The 25,271-nt window shown below is 44.4% G+C and overlaps 1 protein-coding gene across 6 annotated transcripts in view; it reads right to left on the bottom strand.

Moving 5' to 3' along the window:
• Nucleotides 1-25,271, bottom strand: part of ST3GAL3 (ST3 beta-galactoside alpha-2,3-sialyltransferase 3) — a 233,839-nt gene that overhangs the window by 66,646 nt on the left and 141,922 nt on the right. For all 6 annotated transcript variants that reach the window (XM_068141553.1, XM_068141551.1, XM_068141557.1 and 3 more), the window contains 2 exons: nucleotides 20,659-20,753; nucleotides 1,967-2,030 (listed from right to left, as the gene is read on the bottom strand). In XM_068141553.1, the coding sequence (XP_067997654.1) occupies nucleotides 1,967-2,030; nucleotides 20,659-20,753 (159 nt within the window). The remainder of the gene's footprint in view (nucleotides 1-1,966; nucleotides 2,031-20,658; nucleotides 20,754-25,271) is intronic.

Below are 25,271 nucleotides of genomic sequence, written 5' to 3'. Positions count from 1 at the left end.
TTCAGGAAGGCTGAGTGTCAGGTCTTTCCTATTTCTGCACCAAATGCATTATAAAGAACAAAAGCTCAAAGGGAGCAGCTTATGCTAGAGTAGCTGTTTCACAGCCTCCTGAGAAACTACTTTTAAAACCCCTCCTCAAAAAACCAGATGACCTACAAGGGTCACAATTACATTAACATTCATTGCAAGAACCCTCCACCTGCCCTCTGTCATTAACACTAATTTCCCACAAGCAATCTTCTGAAGGAGTCTATATGTGGATTTTTCAACAGATTTAAATCTTAAGTCTCCAATCAGAGCTGAGATAAACCCCAGATGGGTGAGACTCAGTTGTGTGCAATATCTCTAAGAAGTCATTTGTAAAATGATTTTGCCTTCTGGACGTCACTGCTGAAATTAATCCAGACTCTGAAGGCTAACCCTATCCAGCATTGCTGGGAGGCAAGGCAAATTTCAAAGCAACCTAAATTAGCACACAGACTGCAGAATGCTAAGAATAAACTTTCATACAGAGAGTAACTCCTAACTGTAAGTACAGCAGGCAAGCTCCACAATCAACACTGTATGTTGTCCAGCTCTGGGCCCCTCAATTTAAGAAGGACATTGGGACACTTGAATGTGTCCAGAGAAGGGCAACGAGGTTGGGGAGAGGTCTCGAGCACCAGCCCTATGAGAAGAGGCTGAGGGAGCTGGGGTTGTTTAGCCTGGAGAAGAGGAGGCTCAGGGGAGACCTTATTGCTCTCTACAGCTACCTGAAGTGACGTTGTAGCCAGGAGGGGGTTGGTCTCTTCTCCCAGGCAACCAGCACCAGAACAAGAGGACACAGTCTCAAACAGCACCAGGGGACATTCAGGCTTGAGGTGAGGAGAAAGTTCTTCACAGAGAGAGTTGTTAGCCGTTGGAATGTGCTGCCCAGGGGGGTGGTGGAGTCATCATCATCCCTGGAGGTGTTCAAGAAGGGATTGGACGTGGCACTTGGTGCCATGGTTTAGTAGTCATGAGGTCTTGGGTGACTGGTTGGACTTGATGATCTTTGAGGTCTTTTCCAACCCTATTGATTCTATGATTCTATGAACATGAGAGATGCAGGGAGGCACAGAAAGGCTGGAAAAGCTTATGAACTTTGCCATGGAAAAGTGGGCAGGAGAACTGGGCCAGGAAATTAATCTAGTGTGTTTAGAAAGTAGGAACTGTGTTGTAAGCCTGGATTCAAGTGCCGCTGCTTGGAAAGATGTAGTACCAGGACTTTGAAAAGAGATCATGTCCAAGTGAAAACCTCTGAAAGCTTCTGAAAGAAACTACCTCTAATCCAGGAGGTGGCATTAAACCAAAACTGCAAAACAAATGACAGAAAAGCAAGGATAGGAAAGACTAAGGGACTATCATTGGGAAGCTGATAGCAAACATGCCAGTGAGTTTCAGAAACGACCTCTACAACAGGATTGAAGAATGAAAGGAGCTTCTTCTAAAGCTATTAATTCAAATACCACAGGATCCAAAAGACTGCTATCACAGCAGGCTTGGCCAACAAATCACACATTCCTGCTTTAAGAGGAAGGTTATTAGTAAAACATTGCTAAAAGAAGCCAGTCCCTTCTTTCCCTTTAAGAGTTTCTTGTGAGCCTGTTGCTTTGACAGAAAGGTTGAAAAAGAGTAATGTATTTATTGAAACCCCACTATTCACATATTTGTAAAAGGGGCATGAGGGTGTATTCTAACAGCATATGAAACAAAAGATTAGGAAATAGTCAAAAGGTAAAGGCTTTCTTCTGCTCATGTTTAACTTAATAGAGGTCTTACCGAGAGTTTAAAGATTTACTGGAAAGAGGCCTCGGTCTCTGGCTCCTGCTCTATCTCCAGAGCAGAGCCAAAGGTACTGGCAATAATTTCTGTCAAAAACATGCAGCAAATTTTATTCAGGAAATGTGGGAACCAATCACTCCTCTTCTGAAAGGTCTCTTCTTACCTGTCAAGAGCTGGAGTTAGACGGTAATCTTTGGTTGCTGACAGGATGGCTTTGATCAGATTATCTGAGGAGAAAGGAAGAAGAAATTAAGAACAAGTTCTCACTTCTAAAGGAAATGAAAGACAAAGAGATGTAAAGTATCTGAAGCAGTTACTTTGAGGAACTGAAATAAGGTTCACATTAGGAACAAACACTTTAACTTGTATGCTCCTATTTTCTCTGGGCAATGAACTTCACACACTGGCTCAGAGGCATGTGCCAAATTCTGATGCAGTCTGCAAATGCCTTGCAAAGAAAGAGTGACAGGGAACACATACACACACACACAGTAGCTGAAGGCAGTGGTTTCATAGTCACTTCTCTGAGATTGCAGTTTCCCAAACACTTCAGACATGACAAAGCCAGTTATCACTGTCAATGCTGGCTCTCAGACAAGCTTGTATGCAACTGAGTGGTGAACTGGATGTAGGAACAGAACCGGGTCAAAACTGATGCTTTTTATTTTCCTGGGCTACTTTTAGGTTAGGTTCATTTCCTCCATCTGGTTTTCTTTATGGCAGAATCCAGTTAAACCATCATAGTTGCTTAAAGAAATGCCCATGGAACCACAACTTACACTGACACCCAGTGAATGCTAGAGCAACCAGATGGTATAAGTTCTGCAAGCATAGACACACACACAAATTGAATGTATTAAATTGTCGAAGCATGTTGATTACACATAAACAATTCTATCAGCTATGGAAATGTCTGAAGCTGCTTCCTTCTGGATTTTGTCCTTTGTTGCTAATTTTCCCTCCTCCCTCCCCCATACATGTTCAACATTCTTTTTTACCATCACCTGTCCAGGGCCAAGAAGCAGCAATGCTTTGGTTATAGTCTGGAATTGCAAATGCACCAGTAACTTCAGAAAGGCTGTACTGGGTCCAACAAAAAGTCCACCTGTTTCTAAATCCTGATTCTAAGAGTAACTGCAAGCAGATGCCTAAGAGGAGCATAAGAGCAAAGGAAACAGATACAATATTTCCCTGAAATTCTCTCCTCCCATTTAATTATGTTCAAATCAGGGATTTCCTGTGTCCAGGTACAGCTTCTGTGTACCTGGCAGCCTCCAGTGATTTTCCCTTCCGTAAGCCTGGAATTCTCCTTGATGCATATGGACTTTCAATCCTTTCCTGACTGTGCATATGGCTTCTCTGAGCTTCATTTTAAACTTGAAAGGATTATGGACAACTACCCCCCATCCCCTTTCCTTGGGAGACTGCAAATATCTGTTATGTCTTTCCCTGAAATATATATTGGTCAATCAGTTCAAAAGTTCTCAGGCAACAACCAGTCAAAAGACATAAAGAAGTCTCATTGCTTTACAACAGATTAGGAGTTACACAGGAACATTGAGGTGAGTGACATCAAATGACTGTTTACAGTGAACCTAAATTATAGTCCTGATATACACTACTTATTGCACAGTTAGGGAAGTCCCTTTCTAATAAAGAGTTCTGTTCTTATTTACTATGTCCTTCTGCAGGAACTACAGGGCAAGGGTGTGGGACAAGCTCAAGCTAGCCCACATGCCAAATGGCTTTCAACCTGACAACACACTGGTAAGAACCACGAGGCAGATAAACAAGGGTGATAAACAGAAAACTCTGATGGTCACTTTTAGATCTGGGGAAGGTTTTAACCAGGTATTACTGATGATCCCTGCTAACCCTTACATGATGGGAACTGTGATTACTTTCAGAAGATCTTATTTTGGAGTGGAGTAAGGAAAGAGGCAATTTGTAGGGCAAAAGCAAGTTACTTTGCTTAGTGAAATAGTTGCTTTGCTTAACTTTCCTTCGTCTGAAGAATTTCTTTTGATGCCTTGGCAGCAGGCTCCCTCTCCAACAGGAATGCTATTTCACTACGTCTGCTGCAACAGCAGTAGGTTGTTGTGACCTCTAATGGCACCATGCCATAGTCCTCTCCTTGGCCTCTCTCATACACTGACATTTACTGGACAGTATATGTTACTGTGTTTTTTTTCCCTACACTCTCAGAAAACAGATCAAAGGATTGCATGTCAAGGGCTGCAACCTCCCATCTACCAAGCTTTTCTGATGCCAGGTTTGCTCTACCACCCAGAAATTAACACTCTGCACTACTTGGGAGGCCATCCTATATACCATAGTAAAAAGCACATTAAATAGAGTTGACTAATGCACTCAAATTTAATTCTGGTTTTCTCATCTTGCCAGTCCTCCATAGTGAATGCTCAGGAATGAAATGTGAGTACATCAGGACTGGATATGGCAGCCTTTGGGATGGAGATGCCCCTCTTTCCTATTGTTCAGAGAGAAAACATAAGGGAAAACAAAAAGCAGTGTAGGCCATTTAGTACAGATTACAAAGGGCCAAATGGGAGATACCTCTTCAGCAGCTCCCACAGTCAAGCACACAGCATTCAAGAGGTTTGGATGGTGCACAAATCATGGTGTTATCATTCAAAAGTGCTGAACAGAGCTCAATAAAAGACAAAACACTTCACTGCCAAGTGTTGACTCACAGTAGGAATGAAGGTGGCACAGATGCCCTCTATGCCAGTTTGTTTAGTCTGGCATCCTCATTGGAAGCCCAGAGCAGCAGCTACAAGCACTAACAAGAAAAACGGGTGAGAGGCACTAGGTCTTTTTGATTAAGCTGGAGCTCTACTAGAAGATGGCCACTATGCTGCTGCTGAGGTGGACACTTGCATTTGGCACTTGCTCACTGGCATCAGCATGGAAGGACGAGATCTCCTTCTTGGGACAAGGTTGCAGATGCTGCTGGTCTGCAACCTTCCACAAGCCAATGAAGATACCTACCATAGGGAAGCAGTGGCAGGATCTTTCACTAGAGCTGGGTGATGGCAGAGGGTTATTTAAAATCACCACTGCTAAGACTAGTATCACAGAGAGCAGACTAAAGAAAGTTAGGCACCAGGAAATCATGTGTCTTATATAAAGTTAATTGATGGAGCATGCTTTCTTCAGGGTTAAGTGAGAAACTGCAAGGGTGATGACTGTGGTCTGCCTTATACACCTATGTACTGAGAGGTAATAATAGATGCAAACACATGTTAGAAAAGCTACAAAGAAAAGTTCCTTCATGTTTCAAGTAACAGGTCTTGTGCACAGCAACTGGCTGAATACTGGTCTGTCGAGGACTGACAGTATTTGCAAGGACAAAAGAGAGGCCAAATCTTCAAGACTTAAGCCAGTGTACACACAGCATGATCAGTATTCCCATGATCTATGCAATAACCAACATGTTCTATCTTCATGCAGTGGCTTCTGGGCAGATTAAAAAGACCTATTCTACACAACAGTGGCATCTTTATCAATAATCTGGAGGAGGGGATTGAGTCTATCATCACTAAGTTTGCAGATGACACCAAGCTGGGGGCAGGTGTTGATCTGTTAGAGGGTAAGAGAGCTCTGCAAAGGAACGTTGACAGACTGGACAGATGGGCAGAGTCCAAGGGCATGAGATTTAACACATGTAAGTGCTGGCTTCTACACATTGGCCACAACAACCCTATGCAGTGCTATAGGCTGGAGTCAGAGTGGCTGGAGAGCAGCCAGGCAGAAAGGGACCTGGGGGTACTGGTTGATATTAGGCTGAATATGAGCCAGCATTGTGCCCAGGTGGCCAAGAAGGCCAATGGCATCCTGGCCTGCATCAGGAATAGCAGTAGCAGGGAAGTCATTCTGCCCCTGTACTCAGCACTGGTCAGGCAACACCTTGAGTCCAACTTGTCCAGTTCTGGGCCCCTCAGTTTAGGAAAGATGTTGACTTGCTGGAAGGTGTCCAGAAAAGGGCAACAAAGCTGATGAGGGGTTTGGAGCACAGCCCTGTAAGGAGAGGCTCAGGGAGATGGGGTTGTTTAGTCTGAAGAAGAGAAGGCTCAGAGGCTGTCTACAACTACCCAAAGGGAGATTGTAGCCAGGTGGGGGTTGGTCTCTTCTCCCAGGCAAGCAGCACCAGAACAAGAGGACACAGTCTCAAGCAGTGCCAGGGGAGGTTTAGGCTGGATGTTGGGAAGAAGTTCTTCACAGAAAGAGTGACTGGCCATTGGAGTGGGCTGCCCAGGGAGGTGGTTGGATCACCATCACTGGAGGTGTTTAAGAAGAGAATGGATGTGGCACTTGGTGCCATGGTTTAGTTGATTAGATGGTGTTGGGTGATGGGTTGGACTTGATGATTTCAAAGGTCTTTTCCAATCTATTCTATTCTATTCTATTCTATTCTATTCTATTCTATTCTATTCTATTCTATTCTATTCTATTCTATTCTATTCCATTCCATTCCATTCCATTCCATTCCATTCCATTCCATTCCATTCCATTCCATTCCATTCCCTACCAAACTAGTTCTGATGTTGGATACATTGGTGTTAAACTTCTAATAATTGATACTAAATCCTTACCTAATTTAGCAACAAATATGATCAGCAGCAGACTTGGATATGCTGCACCTCAGACAGAACTCCACCACTGGGGTGGGACAGCAGTGTGAACAGCTGGCACACAGGGCAGCAAGTTTCTCTGGGGTAGATAGACATAGTCTTAAAGGAGAGGGAGGATAGAGCTCATGATTGGTACCTACTTGTATCAAACACAGCAAAGAACAAAGAACAGAGCAAGCCAAGAACAGTGTTTCAGGGAAGCACATTGTGCTCTTGGTAACTGTCAGCTTTTCTCTATTCATCCACTGATTTTATTTTCTGATTTATATTTTTTTTCAAAGCCCCCAGTTGCACACAATCCTTGCTTTAACAGGAACCCATGCTTAAAAGCAAGATTGTTTTACTCAAGCAAGAGCTAGGCAAATAATTTGTTTTGATTTTTAGTGTTTTTTTTTTTCCCAGATGGTTTACCCAGTGTGGATGCAGACACAATGCTAGCCCAGGCACACCTTCCCTCTTGCCTGGCATGTGAGAACAGACAGAGTGGTGGGTGTGCTCTGCCTTGTATACCTGTGCAGCAAGGAGAGGCCAAGAGGGGCTTGAGTATACATGTTCTGAGCACTACAAAGGAAAAAAAAAGTCCTTCCTGTTATAAGCAACAGGTATGTGTGCACTCACCTCCTTTCCAGGGCCAAGGCACACAGCCAGCTCAGGTGTAACAGAATTCATCCTATTCAAACAGGTCTCTAATTCTTTTGAGGGCCATTTCCTAAATTAAAATGTTCCAGGTACTTTTGTTCAATGCAGAGCCCCAGCAAATCAGCCCAGCTGGTATGTCTCAGCACCATATGCCCAGAAACATGAATCATGGAGAGTGCAGCACAGAGACCTGCAGGCCTCCATGGAAGGTCAGCTCATAGCAAGCAGAACTTATTGCCTGTCATTCATTGCTGGCACAGAATTTACTCCTGCAGATCCAGCAGGTTTACATCATGTTTAGCCCAGATAAGGTGAGTTAGCATTACTGCACTATGGCTACCTTGCACTCTCCATGGAATCCTTCAGACATACTGAGCAGGCAGGAACAGAGTAGCTCGGGCAAACCCATGCATTTCTTCCCTGTTACTCTCCTCCCCTAACCACTATGGATAAATGGTGAATTCATCTTTGAAAAGCATTTAATCTTTGGCCTCTTCCCAGCTGCCAAACCATCAGCACAGCAGGTGCTAATTAACTGTGAAATACAAACTTCCCACTGGAAACTGAATTCCATCACCGACCTCATTTCATGCAGATCATCCAACGGCCATTCAGCGGCCACAGTTTTGGTAACCGCTTGAAGGCTGAGTAAACCCAACGGCAGTATGACTTCCTCTGCACTGTTCCTCCTAGTCATCCTCACAATGTTCAAGGCAGATGTTATCAATACAGAATCCTTCCTCCAGTCTGTAGAGAAACCTGATGTTGCAATGGCAATGGCAGTGCCACCACTCTTAGGGCGTTTAGCTGTCCTGGGAGTGGCATGCATCTCAGCAGCATCTCACTGGCAGCCCACTTTGTGTTAGCCCCAACAGTTCACATCAGAAAGAGCAAGTAATGCAGTGGTTCTCATTACCTGAAACCATCCAAATGGTAGGCATCAGAACATAGTGGACATAAATATGTTCTATAAAGGGAGGAATGTTTGTGCTGTGTAACTCTATTTGCAGTATTATGAAAGTAAACTTATTCCAAACACATGTGGCTTCCATACAGCTCCTTCAAGTCAAAGGCTCTAAGGTGATACATACACACATGTTCCTCAATTCACTCTCTCAGGTCCTTCACATATTCTCATTTCTAAAAGCAGTAAATGCCTTCATATTCTGAGAGAAGTAAACATATTGGAGATCACAAAGCAAGGTAGTGACATAACTAGGAACAGAATAAGGCCTTTGACTCCTAGATAAGAAGCCCTCTGCAAAGGCTTTCATCTTCAGATAGCCCTCTGGCTTATATATTCTTCACATGGGTCCACTACCATCCTTTAATGATAAATTAATGGAAATTAACACCACTATTCTGCATTTTCACCCTCACTTTCCACCCTTACTAAATTACAAACACATTACCATGGCAAGCAGCCTTCTGCAGCCATAGCTTATTGTATTTTACTCCTGTCATGGAGAATTTAGATTATTGGGGAGAGCTGGGGATTATTTAACCCATTCATCTATCAACCACTAATGCACGCACTATTACTATACAAACACAGCAAGAAGTCTGCACATTTTCCTCCCATCTAGAGGAGCAGTTGACTGCATTTATCCTGAGTTATCATGACATATTCTATCAGCTTTGCCTTGTAACATCAGATGATTCAAAGGCTGCTCAGGACTGCAGGATTTCTCTGAACGCAACGATGTCTTGACTTCAGGTTGACCCTGAAATTTTCAGACACTGGGAAAAACTAAAAGTAAATAGAAATTAGGCAGGCAGTGACCACACAGTGAGACCTATTCTAAGTCTCAATGCTAGCCTTTTTCTCTGTTATTTATGCAGAGTGGAGACCTTCACTGTAAATGTCAACAACACTTAACATTCTCCTTTCTAATGCATAAGCTTCTCGCTTGTATCACTTATAAAAGGATGTGAGACCTTCCCACTCCACAGGGCTTACTGCAGGCGACTCACAGGGTCTACCCTTCTGCCTGCCTTAAAAGTAGGCAAACTGGGCTGCTCACGCACTTTCAAGTGGCCAAGAGAAGAGGCTGTAATTTTTGAGGTTGTCCACACCAGCCATCTTCCCCTAAAATCAGAAAGTCTACATATCCTTATTGCCAGCAGTAAATATTTGAATGCCATGCACTAGGGTGAGGGAACAGTGTACTGCTGCAGTTCTTTGTGTTTGCCCAGAGAGCTGTGGTCAGCTTCCATCTTCACAACTGCTCGCCCAGCTGTAACACCCTTAGCCAGCAATTCTGCAAGGCACTGGACACCAGCTTCAGCTTTTGAGAGTACATTTACTAGAGTGAGATTAATAGACATCCCTGAAGTATGCCAGTCTCCTCTGCATGTGGGTCCCTGTCCCTCAACAACAAAATGCCATGTGTGTGTCAGCTTCGTGGGGAGAGTAAGCCAAACTCAATGCTATGGATTAAAGACATCACAATATTTACAAACAAACTGCAAGCACAAACCCAGTGCATGAGTTTTCTTTTTCTTTTCTTTTTTTTTTTTTTAAACTACCCAAAAGTTCAGCTTTGCATAAAGGTCCTTTTTCATAAGTGTTTTCCTTATGATCTCACTCCATACAGGAGCTGAGGGGTCATCGTTTGTAGAAGGATTTGACACCATAGTGCCAAGCGCAAGGCCACGGACCCAAGTCCCACCACTTACTGTCACACAGAATCACCAAGGTTGGAAGAAACCTCAAAGATCATCAAGTCCAACCTATCACCACAGACCACATGACTAAACCATGGCACCAAGTGCCACATCCAGTCCCCTCTTGAACACCTCCAGGGATGGTGACTCCACCACCTCCCCAGGCAGCCCATTCCAATGGCAAACAACTCTCTCACTGAAGAACTTTCTCCTCACCTTGAGCCTAAACTTCCCCTGGTGCAGCTTGAGACTGTGTCCTCTTGTTCTGGTGCTGGTTGCCTGGGAGAAGAGACCAATCCCTTCCTGGCTACAACCACTCTTCAGGTAGTTGTAGACAGCAACTCTTCTCCAGGCTAAACAATCCCAGCTCCCTCAGCCTCTCCTCATAGGGCTTGTGCTCAAGGCCTCTCCCCAGCCTTGTTGCCCTTCTCTGGACACGTTCAAGTGTCTCAATGTCCTTCCTAAACTGAGAGGACCAGAACTGGACACAGTTCTCAAGGTGTGGCCTAACCAGTAGCTACACAGACTTCCAGGACATAGAAGCAAATTGCAAACATGAACTGGCCCTCAAACACAGTGAAATACAAACTGCAAGAATCCGTCCCCAAATCACACCTTGCGTTTAAATACAACAGAATTATTTCTTGAGGTCATTAGATGTACCAGAAACTTGATTTACTTGAGATACACCTTACTAACTTACCACTGGCACTATTTCCAACCCCTCCAGTGCTTCCACTGAGGATTTTTCGTGGTATCAAGACAAAAGGCATATGGTGCACCTGAAGGATGGCCAAGGGCCCAGGTCCAGCCAACATGGATTTAGGAAGGGCAGGTCCTGCCTCTCCAACCTGATCTCCTTCTATGATCAGGTCACCCGTCTGGTGGATGTGGGGAGGCCTGTGGATGTGGTCTACCTGGACTTCAGCAAAGCCTTTGACACCGTCCCCCACAGCAAACTGCTGGCTAAGCTGTCAGCCCGTGGATTGGACCATTACACTCTGTGCTGGGTTAGGAACTGGCTGGAGGGCCGGGCCCAGAGAGTGGTAGTGAACGGTGCCACATCCAACTGGCGGCCAGTCACCAGTGGTGTCCCCCAGGGATCAGTGCTGGGCCCTGTCCTCTTCAACATATTCATCGAGGGGAGGTTTGGAATGTGCTGCCCAGGGAGGTGGTTGAGTCATCGACCCTGGAGGCGTTCAAGAGGAGATTGGACGTGGCACTTGGTGCCATGGTCTAGTCATGGGGTCTGTGTTGATAGGTTGGACTTGATGATCCTCGAGGTCCATTCCAACCTAAGTGATACTGTGATACTGTGTCGCACAGACGCAAAACACAAAAGAAAAGGAAAGAAAAGAAGGCTGAATATGGATAGTACCTCCCTAACAATTTTAGGAAAACCTAGCCTGTATTAAATGAGAGCTTCAGAAAGCCCTGAAGGTCTTTTTTTATACCAAGATATAAATAAAAGACATAACATTTGGACTCTTCATTTGCTTCGTAGTTTTGGAGCCTTCAGGGATTATTCTTTTTTTTTTCGAGCAAGAGTTTCTTCACAAACAGCAGTTTGTTTTTTCACACACAAGCTCAGTTCCCAACATAATCCCAGATCCTGGAATGTTGGAACATTTAAGTTTAAAAACAATTATGCCAAGAAATGGGCAACATTTTGCAACAACAACCGTGCATTAACCATTTTGAGCCAAACTCGAGCTTGATACACAGGAAGCAATAAAGCATGTAGAAACAGGCTAGTTCATGTCCAAGGAAAAGTGGCCTTGGAAAGGTTCACAATGTACTGCTCACAAAGAATGAGAAAAATAAAACAGTTACTAGAGAGGGCTGCTCTTCCCTTTGTTGCTTCATTGCTGTCTACAACTACCTGAATGGGGGTTGCAGACAGGCAGAGGTTGGTCTCTTCTCCCAGGCAGCCAGTCCCAGAACAAGAGGACACAGTCTCAGGCTGAGCCAGGGAAGGTTCAGGCTGGAGGTCAGGAGGAAGTTTTACAGAGAGAGAGTGATTGCCCATTGGAATGGGCTGCCCGAGGAGGTGGTGGAGTTGCCATCACTGGAGGTGTTCAGGAGGACACTTGACAGGGTGCTTGGTTGCATGGTTTAGTTGATTAGGTGGTGTTGGATGATAGGTTGGACACGATGATCTTGAAGGTCTCTTCCAACCTGGTCTGGTCTGGTTCGGTTCTATTCTATTCTATTCTATTCTATTCTATTCTATTCTATTCTATTCTATTCTATTCTATTCTATTCTATTCTATTCTATTCTATTCTATTCTATTCTATTCTATTCTATTCTATTCTATTCTGATGCCCCCTCACAGATGGCCAGGTAAAAAAATCAGTAACCACTAGAGTGACTTGTAATACTCCTGACCCTTGTGGGTGTGTTAAGACGTGGTACTTCAAAACACAAAAGCCAGAGAAGACCTGCTCTTCCCCCTAGGAGGTCAAAGATAGGAATAATATCCAGGTCTCCAATTGCACTTCAAAACTTCTGTGAAGAACTCCAATATTGAGTCACACAATTAACTGCAAACTTGGGAGTTTGAGATCTTTCTGGGGCACCTTTTCCTTCTCAGTGGGTTGGGAGAAAGACTGTTCTTTGAGCACATTCATTCAGTTTTGATTGAAAGGAGGAACTGTACCGGAGGGCTGTACTTTCATCAAGAGAGCTCAAGAGTGAGAGAGTGGATTTAGCTTGAAAATTCACAATATAACTTCCCTTTAAAGGCTTTCTTCAGTAATGAAAAGCTGATCCCCTACCTCTTCTGAAACTTTTTTCTTCTCGTCAAACCTCTTACTTAATTTCTTGAGGCCAGATTCCCTGGGGAAACACCGACATTTTTATAGCTATATTCCCACGTGATACTGGCAACTATTGCCAATTGTGGTCAAATGCAAAATTCTAGCATAAGCTAGCTCAGAAATCTCCCTCAAAACTCAAGATGAAACAACAATCTCGTGTTAACATCTACTCTGAACAGAACTAACAGCTCTACGTGCTTGTGCTTCTTGCTTGTTTGTTAAAGCAAGAACCCATGAAGATCAACAGCCACAACAAATGCTCACAGCAGGAAAATCATCAGTTCAACAGAGTACAGCTAACAAAATAAGGACAAGGTTGGAGAATTAAAGCAGAAAACAGAGACAGCAGAAATGCAGACCCAGTCAGATGTAGGGAAGGTGTCTGCACGTGGTACTCCAGCCTCTATAACGAGCTGAAAGAAGAGGTTGGAGAAGACTTCCTTTTCTGATAGTTTTTCTTTGGGTCAGCTGTAAATGTCCATTGTGGTATCCAAGTGAGTATGTTTTCACTGAGATAAAGAACTGCTCGTGCCAAGAAACTTGATGTAGAAGGAAAAACTATGCAAGAAAAGAGCAGGCATGAAAAGAGAAGAGATTTTTCTGCCCTGATAACGTTTTGATATGCCAACGTTTGCATGCCTGAAAACTCAACATTTTCCCTGAAGATGAATGACCTCTGCCCCATGAGACTAATAAAATCACTGCTGAAGCACTGTTCTTCCCAAAAGCACAGACACAAAAGAAAACATCCAAGTAAAACCAAGCCCAAGAACAATGATCCATTGCACAATGCATCTAGTAAGTGTTGGTGCTCTGGGCAGAGACAGGAGTTCTTCAACACCGATTCCAGATGCCCATCTTGTACCAGATGAAAATATGAGGTCTCCTAGCCAGTAGTCCACACTGCATTTGATAAAACTGTAGTATTCAGTGTAGTTCTCAGTGTTCTCTTGTCACCATAGGGGCAAAATGGCTTCCTAGATTCCTGGTGGGAGGCAAATTCTGTGATAGTCACAAGGCAGTAACTCCCTCAGAAATAACAATCTCCTTCAAACACAAACTGATTCAGGGCAAACAAAGCAGTCACCCCGCTTAAAACAACCTTGCAGGAACAAAGGTAGAAGACCTATAATTACAGCTAAGCAATGACACAGTTACTGACTAAATGCACGGAGGAGATACTAGACGGATCATGTCTGTTTATTTTTTTAGTGTATGCTGTGCCATATGTTTTCACTTAAGCCAAGAAAAAAAATCTGCAGCAGCTCTCCCATCCTCATTAGACAGAGAAGATGCCAGATACTAGCTACTCTTTCTTATGAAAGCCCTTTATGTTCTTTTAAGCCACGTGCACCAAGAAATACTATTAATAGTCAGGTATTTCTCCAGTCTTGTTTGTTGCCCTTCTCCAAATAATTCTTTCCTTTTGCCATAGCTACAGAGGTAAATCTGGGGAGGAGCCCTCTGGGAATAATAATCTCACTAACACTATAAACAGTTTTTCCCTTGCTTTTTCATTGACGAGTTTAACCCTGAAAGGAGTGCACATGCTGGAGGGTCTCTGCACTGGTTAGACCACACCTTGAGTCCTGTGTCCAGTTCTGGGACCCTCAGTTTAAGAAAGATGTTGAGTTGCTGGAACGTATCCAGAGAAGGGCAACAAAGCCGGGGAGGGGTTTGGAGCACAAGCCCTATGAGGAGAGGCTGAGGGAGCTGGGGTTGTTTAGCCTAGAGAAGAGGAGGCTCAGGGGAGACCTTACTGCTGTCTACAACTACCTGAAGAGAGGTTGTAGCCAGGTGGGGATTGGTCTCTTCTCCCAGGCAACCACCAACAGAACAAGGGGACACAGTCTCAAGCTGCACCAGGGGAGGTTTAGGCTGGATGTTAGGAAGAAAGTCCTCACAGAAAGAGTGACTGGCGTTTGGAATGGGCTGCCCAGGGAGGTGGTGGAGTCACCATCACTGGAAGTGTTTAAAAGGAGACTGAATGAGGCACTTAGTACCATGGTTTAGTTGACTAGATGGTGTTGGGTGATAGGTTGGACTTGATGATCTCAGAGGTCTTTTCCAACCTGGTTAATTCTGTATTCTGTAACAATATGGACAGCATGTACATATTCAATCTCCCTAAGTCACACTGATACAAGCACTGCTAGAAAAGGGTGTGAATATTGAAGAAGAAATTTCAATTTCAATTTCAAAGATATCTCCATGAAACTCACTTAAGAGCCTGTGATTGCTGGAGTCCCTTTGCTCTTCACTGAAAAAGCTGCAAGAGCAGATCTGGTGAGTTGTGGAAAAGAAGAATTTCTACAAGTAAATTAGATCCTCACTAATAGTGAAATATGGGAGGCACTCCAACACCCTGGTCAATGCTGAAACAATAGCCTGGGACACCAGAGGGTGCTTGGCTGCCTATGATGTTCCCCACAGGACATCTTGACATTTGTAGCTTTTAGAGTTCCAACTTCTTGTTACACTTTGGTCTTTACAACTCTTAAAGTGACTAATTCCATTGTGTTCCTGAATGACATCCGTTGCTTTGGCTATATACACACGAATAAACAAACCATAGCAAAGGCACAGACCCACGCTGTCCCACACCAGTCCACGCTAAATGCTAGCACAGTTCCTGCCGGTTTTCGCCAAGGCTAACACATATCCTTCTCAAGGATTCTCACGCACTCATAGGGTCACAGGCTAATACAGGTAAGTGACCTTTCTTGACAGGAAGCCCGGACAGAGTCACCGTCCTTGGGTGGCAGGGAGGGCCAGGAAATTAACCTGTTTGAACAATGAGCTCAACTGCCTTCAGGACCAGAGGACAACCGCTTTATATATTAATAGAGATGGAGTCATCATTTCCAAGCACTCTCAGTGGCACATACCATTTCTAGACTCTGTGAAGTCACACAGCAGGAGACAACAAGCTCTCAGTTTTTTGAAAGTGCAGTCAAACATGACACTGGCCTGTTTAACAGCATGGTCACTCTTCATCACTTACTAAAAACTTGGTTCAGATTCTGGAAGACAGCCTCTTCATAGGTTCACAGCCAGTTGTAGAAGCTACTGGGTGAAACCTAGAGCCACTGTTACACAAAAGGCTCAATTACATACTAGTAGTAACCCTTTGTGGTGTCGAAACCTGATACACTCATGCCTCATTGGAAACATGACAAATCTAGTACTTTTCCCATTCTCTGCATACAGAGGAAGCAAGGGCTCCCACAAAGGGCCACACACATCTGCCATGAGTGCAACTGCACCTTCAATCTGCTCTATCAGCTCCAAAATTCCTGACAGTTTGCAGCTCTGTTTTCGTCCCAGGTCACTGTGGATTGGGATCAAGTGATCAGGATCAATCCTCGGTCCAGATCTTTGGTGATCAGAGGCAGAGTCAATAGGCACAGCATGTACTAAAACTCTCTGTGCATTTAGAGGGGACAGTCTCAAGCTGCAACAGGGAAGGTTTAGGCTGAATGTTAGTATCATAGTATCATTCAGGGTTGGAAGGGACCACAAGGATCATCCAGTTCCAACCCCCCTGCCATGGGCAGGGACACCCCACACTAGATCAGGCTGGCCAGAGCCCCATCCAGCCTGGTCTTAAACACCTCCAGGGATGGGGCCTCAACTACCTCCCTGGACAACCCATTCCAGGGTTTCACTACTCTCATGGTGAAGAACTTCCTCCTCACATCTAGCCTGAATCTCCCCACCTCCAGCTTCATTCCATTCCCCCTAGTCCTATCACTACCTGAAGAAGAAATTCTTCACAGAATGAGTGGTTGGCTGTGGGAATGTGCTGCCCAGGGAGGTGGTGGAGTCACCATCAGTGAAGGTGTTTGGGAGGAGACTGGATGGGGTGCTTGGTGCCATGGTTTAGTTGATTAGATAGTGCTGGATGATAGGTTGGACTCGATGATCTCAAAGGTCTTTTCCAACCTGGTCTGGTCCATTCCATTCCATTCCATTCCATCCTATCCTATCCTATTCTAGACTGTCTAAGAAAAATGCAAACCCGTTCTTTATAAAATCCTCTTCATCTAGTCCTAGTATCTTGTAGAGGATACTCATAGGCCACTGTTCAAAAAGAGTTTTCACAACTCTTCTTACTGCATGCCTCATCTCAGAAAGTCCTGTTCATACATATCAGTAGGGTCATCATCTGCTTATTCCTGTGCTTCCTTCGTTCAGCAGACAAGTAACTACCAAGGTGGTTAACTAAAAATAGCAGTTTCCAATCTGACATGAGATGTGCCTTATTCCCACTGCAACAGCCTGTTTCAGGAGCAGCATAATTCAGGGCAATGTCTGAAAAGCTTTCATATTCAGAACCATATTCACTTTGAGACCTTCTACACACAAATGCTCTTGGAGAGGGTAGAGCACGCAACTTGCATGGGCTAATGGTCAAATCAGAAAATGACCAAGTGAGAAAAGGGAAGAAGCATTCTGGACACGATGATCTTGAAGGTCTCTTCCAACCTGGGTTGGTTTATTCTGAAATATTTTTCTAAATTTCTCCTTATTCTACTTATTGCTGCACTTTGGCCACAACAACCCCATGCAGTGCTACAGGCTGGGTTCAGAGTGGCTGGAGACTAGCCAGACAGAAAGGGACTGAGGGGTACTGATTGACAGCTGGCTGAACATGAGCTAGCAGTGTGCCCAGGTGGTCAAGAAGGCCAATGGCATCCTGGCCTGTATCAGGAATAGTGTAGCCAGCAGGAGCAGGGAAGCCATTCTGCCCCTGTACTCAGCACTGGTTAGGCCACACTTTGAGTACTGTGTCCAGTTCTAGGGCCCTCAAATTAAGAAGGGCATTGAGACTCTTGAATGTGTCCAGAGAAGGGCAAAGAGGCTGGGGAGAGGCCTCGAGCACAAACCCTATGAGGAGACATTGAGGGGGCTGGGGTTGTTTGGCCTGGAGAAGAGGAGGCTCAGGGGAGACCTTATTGCTGTCTACAGCTACATGAAAGGTGGTTGTAGCCAGGTGGGGGTTGGTCTCTTCTCCCAGGCAACCAGCACCAGAATAAGAGGACACAGTTTCAAGCTGCGCCAGGGGAAGTTTAGGCTTGAGGTGAGGAGAAAGTTCTTCACAGGGAGTCGTACAGCATTGGAATGTGCTGCCCAGGGAGGTGGTGGAGTCACCATCCCTGGAGGTGTTTGAGAGGAGATTGGACGTGGCACTTGGTGCCATGGTTTAGTAGTCATGAGGTGTTGGGTGACAGGTTGGACTTGATGATCTTTGAGGTGTTTTCCAACCGTAATGATTCTATGATTCTTTCACAAAGAACCACTGTTAAGCTTTCTGTGTTGTACTGAGCACTTCTCAGGATCTGGAGATGGAAGAATTGTCTTTACAATCAGATTCTTTCGAAAGAAGATGAAGATCCCTAATGAACAGTGTCAAAACAACTGGCACACTGCTGCCTTCTTTATACGATTGCCTTCGAAGAGCAGCAGTCCTGCTATGAAAATTTCCAAGCTACTTCTACTCTTTGCATGCAATTCATACAGATGTGTTACTCAAAATTAGCACAGCTCAGTAGACAATGCTCCCCAAAAGCTGTTTTCCCCTGAAGATTGCAAGACTTGTTCTTGCAATCTTGGAATTGTTCTTTCTTGGACCAGTAAGCACCAAGCAATGGATAAAAAAACAGAGATTTATTTCTTTCTTTTTAAGAGTGAAAGCAACTAAAAACTTAGCTAAAAGTCTGAAGAATAGAGAAAAACTTTACCAAGATAAAGCAGAAATGGTGGATTAGCCTCCAAAGTACTAAGAATCTCTTGATTTCAAAACTTTAGTACTTTCAAGCCACCACAAATCAGAGTCTAAAAGTTTCTTGGAATCATGCAGCATTACTGAAACTGATCTCATTCTGTAGCTGCACTTCACAGCAAAAAAAGGCCAGTTTGCACTTGGACTAAGACCACAGTGACTTGAAAACACTGGCTGATATTCACCAAAGCTCTCAGCAAAATCTTCCCGTTATCAACCGATCTACAGTCAGTGTCTATAAACACTGACTGCCTTTCCCAGCGTGATGCATGTCAGCAGTCCCAGCTGACAGTGTCAGAGGGCTTCCTAATGCACAGAGCAAAAGTCCTGCCCCATCTGTTTCAACACAGGCACATCACTCTGCACTTTCTCAGCCACCCTGACTACTCTCTTTCCCATGCACATCCCAGCTTTGATAGTCTTCATCTTGCACCAGCACATGACTGAGCTCCACGCTGCTTGCTTGGGTAAGTTGTTTGGATATCATTAGATTGTCCTGACTGAAAGCTCTAATGAGGTGCTGATCCCATCATCCAATCACTCAGCTGGGGCAGAATGCATCCCATGGGACAGCCAGAAAAGACTGATGCAAGATTTCCAAGTGATGTGTAACATGAAAGAGCGCCATTCGCATCACCAGGACTCACAGCCTGTCAGCACAGCCATTAGGAACCTTGGGCTACGGAGATTTATAATTCAACCCTCCCACACACAGAACTTGCTCCAGACTGAATCTTGGCACAAAATTCAGTCCCAGGAGGGCATGAAAAAATAACCCATTCAACGGTTTCTGTCCCATGGCTTGAGCTCACAGCCATTTAAATAATGGCAATTTCTCATTTCTCTTTTCCAATGAGGAAACCCAACATAAAACACCAGATTTACATAACACTGCAGTGGTGACACAAGCTGGCAACAAACCTAGGGAGAAAGCTGCCAGAGCCATTCCGTCATCCCCTTTTGGTGAATTTCTCCATTTGGATTCAGTTTAACGGAATGATTTTTATTAGGTCTAGCTGACATCATGTGTAATCTGCAACTCCCACCTCCACGTTGGTCAGGCAGCTTGCCCTAGCTTTGTACACCTTGTATGCCTGTTAGAAGGGGACAAGCAGCCTTCTACTTGTGCTGCCACTGTTATTTCTTTGCTGCAAACTCTGCTGGCTGATTTAGAGAACAGTAATTAGTTGCCTATTGAGCTGCAAAAAGATCGACTGGACAAGTAATAGCCATATACAAAACAAAGAAGGGAATTGATGCAAGCCAAAAGAAATTTGTCAGTAGAGCCTTTGATTTGATCAGAGATTGTTCTGACAACTACCACACCTGCTTCCAGGGAGAGAGACAGGCCCAAGCTTATTGTGGCTGCAGTCCTTTTTCCACCAGGTATATCAATTCCTGCAGGGGCCATCTGCAATCTTGAGTTTGTCAGTGGGGAAAAAAAGAATATCTTAGAAGTTGATGCAATGCCACAAACATTTCTTAACAGGTACATCAGACTTCAGGAAGTATGCAGCAAATCACTGTGATGAGCATCAGCCGCTTGCTCCACTACCACTCACCCAGAGAGGCCTTTGGTGGCACATGTCGGGTAGCAAGAACCTTATGCCACTTGCAAAATGTGTCATCTGCTGGGGGGGCTACTGGCTTCCATCTGATCTCCACCAGTACAACTCCTGCTCTCCCATAGCATACCTGAGAGGCAGCCCCTGCTGCAACACTCCAGCTGGAGGACAGGGCATATTACAAATCATCAGCAAAGCACCCAAGGAGATTTGTTCTGTTTGCTATATAAGGTGATAAGTAGAGCAACTGTAAAATAATTTTATCACCAAATGCCACAAGAAAAAAATGGAAGATTTGTATCAGTGGTCAACCCCAAGGCTCCAAAACTTGAAAAGAGGAATCTTCCCTGTTCTTTAGAGAATTCCTGACTTGAAGGTTCTTAGAAATCAGTTTGGACTCCATTGCTGTCAGCAAAGATGCCACCAGATGCTATGGTAGTCAATGACAAAATTCTTCTTCCAGAGTGTGGTGGTAGGTCTTAATTGCCATTGTTGAACTGACTCTTCCCATGTACCTAACTATCCTCCTTATGACCTGCTTCTGAGGTCCATGTTCCAGTTGTGAACACCCTTCTGGGATTCTGAGAGCTACACATACAGTATTTTTCTTGAACCGGGGAAAAAAAAGGCCCAAGGAACCACCTCAGTTCTCAAAATGGAAAGCCAAGGTGGGGCAAGCATCTGCAGAACCACCTTCCTCTCCAGCAGCTGCACAGTTTACTCATACCTTGTCCTTTAATTCCAAAGGGGGGTACAAAGTCCCTGATACGTGCCCACTTCCTGAAGGAATCATCCAAGAACATCGGTGCCGGCTTCGAGAACCTGAGAAAACCAAAATGAGAGAGCAATTAACCTTGGAACCAGGAAGAACAAATTTCTGTAGGGAAGCTGAGAGAAACTATACATAATCATAGTATCATAGTAGCAGTCAGGGTTGGAAGGGACCACAAGGATCATCTAGTTTCAACCCCCTGCCATGGGCAGGGACACCCCACACTAGATCAGGCTGGCCAGGGCCTCATCCAGTCTGGTCTTAAACACCTCCAGGGACGGGGCCCCAACCACCTCCCTGGACAACCCATTCCAGGGCTTCACCACTCTCATGGTGAAGAACTTCCTCCTCACATCTAGCCTGAATCTCCCCACCTCCAGCTTCATTCCATTCCCCCTAGTCTTATCACTACCTGAGATCCTGAGAGGTCCCTCCCCAGCCTTCCTGTAGGCCCCCTTCAGATACTGGAGGCCTACAGGCCTCAGAACATAAGTTCTGACTCTACATTCTTACTGCCAATAGACTAATCTGGAAGATTTTACTTTTACCCAAAGCTGCCTGCAGTGGAACAAATCTGTCAGAATTTGCACCAGGAGCCTGACAATTGCTTCCACTCAACAATATAGAACTTCTCCCCTATTGTTTGGCCATTAATTTAGCTACAATAAGTTGCCAATTACAACCAGACAATTTTGCTTCCAGCTTTGTAAGCACAAGTCAATTCATGTGCTGCCTTCAAGAGTGTGTGAGGAATGGTTGTGAGGAATGGCTGTGGAGCTGCCTTTACGTTTACTAGATCGTTATTACTAGATGTGTGCTGCTCTGTGCAGGTGTGAACACACTGGGCAAATGTGTGTGAAGAGCAAAGCTGGGGTTATCTGCTCTCATGGGTGCCTCTGCCTCCTCACTCACATGCACATACACAGCAGCTATTGTGACACAGGCAAGAAAGGAAATGGTTCAGGAGATCACAAGCAGTACTTAGTTTACAGAGAAAGGAAATTCAGCATAACTGTAGGTGTTTTCTGCTGCATTTATCAACACAAATGATTCCAGAGAGGTCCTTGCCAAACCAAACAGCTGTGATCTATCCAAAACCACTTCCAAAAGAGAGAACTAGTCCTTGTTAACCATGTCACTATGGGAACACATTATACTAATTACACCCTCAAACACAGCATCTACTAAAAATGTGTCTCTTCCAGAAACAGTTAGTACAGTGGCCAGAGAGAGGGAAACATTTAGCAAAAGCAATGACAGAAATATTAACTTTCATATGGGACCATTTCTGAGTGTGTGAAGATAGCTGCTAGAAAACATGCTAATACTACTAGAAATCTGTTCATTCAGCCATATCAAAACAGTAGCAGAGATGTTGTGCTACTGTTAAATTACACTGTACTGCAGAACTGAAGAATGGAGCATGCTGTGTGTTCAGTCAGAGAGCACATCTCCGCTACAGCCATACTGCAAGGGTAATAATGTATATGTATCTGAAATAGAGAGAGCCTGGCTAACCCAGGTACTGGTAGCAGGATAGACCTAATGCACCAGCTTAACCTTCCCTTCAGGCTGTTTCTGCACTCAGCATGCACCTCCATGTTACTGCAAACAGGTAACTCTTGGACTTGAGCTATCTCATTTAAGATACATTCATCCACACTATGCCACAGACAGGCGCAGAGTAACAGTTTCAGAGGGCAGCACAGTGAGGAAAGGATGGACAGAATTCCAAATTCCAGACTGCTCAAAGCACACTCCTACCACAAATGCCCAGTGAAACAGAGCTTTCAGACATCCCTGGGAAGGGAGAAGAGAGACCAAGAGTATTGCAAACACACAGTATCACACAGTATAACTAAGGTTGGAAGAGACCTCAAGGATCATCGAGTCCAACCTATCAACACAGACCTCATGACTAGACCATGGCACCAAGTGCCACGTCCAATCTCCTCTTGAACACCTCCAGGGACGGTGACTCCACCACCTCCCTGGGCAGCACATTCCAATGACGAATGACTTGCTCGGTGAAGGACTTTCTCCTCACCTTGAGACTAAAAGTATCTAACAAAACAGCAAGACTCAGACTCACCCATGCATACTGCTTCACATCTACTCATGTGAACTTTAATAAGATCATCTACAACCATGAAAAGCAGGATTCCCTGATTACATGGCTGATCTAAAAGGAAAGGAATGTTTTCTAGAGCTGAGGATACAAGAGGAGCTATATAACTACCTGGAAAAAGGTAGGAAAGGTTTTTTAGATGTATCAGAGCTTCTGAAGATCTTAAGTAAAAAACCCCAAACCATAAGCCCATTTAAAACTAAACAAAAAGAAGAGGATACAAGAGGAAATGGCCTCAAGTTGCACCAGCAGAGCAGGACAGTAGGAAAAATGTCTTCACTGAAAAGTCTGTCAGGTACTGGAACAGGCTGCCCAGGGAAGTGGTAGACTCACACTGGAAATATTTAAATGCAGATGTGGTGCTTAGGGACACAGTTTAGTGGTGGACTTGGCAGTGCAGGGCAAACTTGATGATGTTAAAGCTATTTTCCCATTAAAATGATTCTATGCAAATACTCTAAAAACTTCAATCATCTGACAAATGACTCAATTTTTTTAAAGCATCTTGGTGCATTGTGTTACACTGGTGAGTCTCCAAGGAGGTAGTTCACCTCCTTCTACCACCAATAGAAAGGATCTTTACAAGATTCTTCCACAACACAAGAGCTTCTATAATGCATATGGCTACAGCACAGATGTTCACAGACCCTCCTTTGCAGCTACCACTTCAAATAATAGCAGAAGCCAAGTCTCACAGAATGGTCCCCTCTTCCCCAAGCAGCAGTTGCAGTGAAGGGTGATGGCACTGCCTGGAGCTCAACAGTATCTCTGGGCTGGTCTCTCATGTCATTGAGCTATTCTGGATGATATTGGGACAAGCAATCTTCAGGAAAAACCTGGATGGCCTATTTTCAAGTCATATACCAGGAAAAGACAGCTTACTCCAGTCTGACAGAGAGTGTGGAGTTTCTCTCTTTAATTTAGTTTCCCCCTTAGAAGGTATCTGGTAAACCAGGAGGGAGGTCAGATCCTCCTGATACCCCCTGGTTTCTGAGGGGAGTCCTCAGTGTCAGCTGTAGCACTAGCAGGGTTGATGTGATGCTCTGCATGTGATGAAAAGGGCACCCAAGAGTGAGGTGAGGTGAGGTGACCACTGGCCTTTCTCTAACGTTTTCTACAAGCAAACTTGGGGATTTTTCCAGCAAGGAACACAATAGCCTCAGAGCACCTCCTATAACTTGCTTAAATTTAACAGTCCTGTACACAGAGCTGGAGAGAGTGACTTTTAATTCATACTTCTGCTTCATTTAAGAGGGGGGAAGAGCAGTTTTGGAGGAAATATTATATTCCTATGGGGAAAAAATGGAATAAATTAGAGGCTATTAGCTCCCATAAATCTTGAAGGTAATTCTGTTTTGGAAGTATTAAGAAATCGTGAATGCTGCAAGCTCATGATCTATGAAAAGCACTTTGCCACCTCAATAAATCAGAGCAGGCCAGAGCCGGTGTCCAGCAGTGATGGGGAAATGCTGTCTGCCAGCCCTCTCCAGGAGCATGGCTGGTCTGTCTCTGCTCTGAAGCTCATCTGGCATAATCTAGGACCCTTCAGGAAATATCAGGATATGCCTCAAACAGGCCATGGGAATGCTCTCTGAGGAGCACCTAAAATACATTCCAAGGAATGTGTGGGAGTCTGTCAAAGAGAAAAAGGAAAATGTTTCCGCGCGATGTTAAACTGTCTCTGCTGAGCAGCTTGTGCAGGGGATGCTGCTTTTTACCCAAGTCATCTCTCACAGCTACCTCAAGGCAGGTGAGCTTCACCACCACAGCTCCAGAACTGACACAGGCTTGTGCTCTATGGGCAAGAAGTATGGAAAGGAAGTTTCCATTGTTCACAATGAAATTCTAACCACTCGCTCTGCACCTCACCCCAAATTCCAGATATAATACAACCTCATCACTCCTGACAGAGAGGAAAAGATGAGAAGTTTGGTTGCTTGTGGCACACACTTATCACCTGCATGATTTGAGAGAGAAATGCCCAGCATCTAAATCTCTATTTTGAATGGCATACCCCAATAAAATCGGAAGTGACATCCAAGCACACTAAATGCTGGATATGGTGATTATGCAGTAGAGTTCAAATCCCATCCAGCTCTCAAGTTTTCTTTCCTTATACAAAGGCATTTGTAAAATCTCTAACACAATTTGTCACTGCATGCAGTGAAAGGAAGTGTGCTGACAGTAAACTATCCTTAAAGAGGAATTTCTAAACAGAAGAAAATGTGATATATAGTTGTGACTAGGATATTCCAGCTGAGGCAACAAGTAACAAGAGTTATAACACCAAAATGTTTCTACCTGGAAGGCTGTACTAACTTGCCAGAAGCTCCCCAGCCAAGTTTTCTGTCCATTTCCATTCTGACCTCCACACACAGATCCATTCACAGCTACTTCTCTTGGATGTGTGCTGAGATAGTCAACATCAGCAGTACTAACT

This window comes from Melanerpes formicivorus, unplaced genomic scaffold (genome assembly GCF_026170545.1).
Source record: "Melanerpes formicivorus ecotype bairdi unplaced genomic scaffold, bMelFor1.0.p_v2 SCAF_7, whole genome shotgun sequence".
Lineage (NCBI taxonomy): Eukaryota > Metazoa > Chordata > Aves > Piciformes > Picidae > Melanerpes > Melanerpes formicivorus.
The sequence above is the reverse complement of the archived record's forward strand: the minus strand, read 5'-3'. Positions and strand labels throughout refer to the sequence as shown.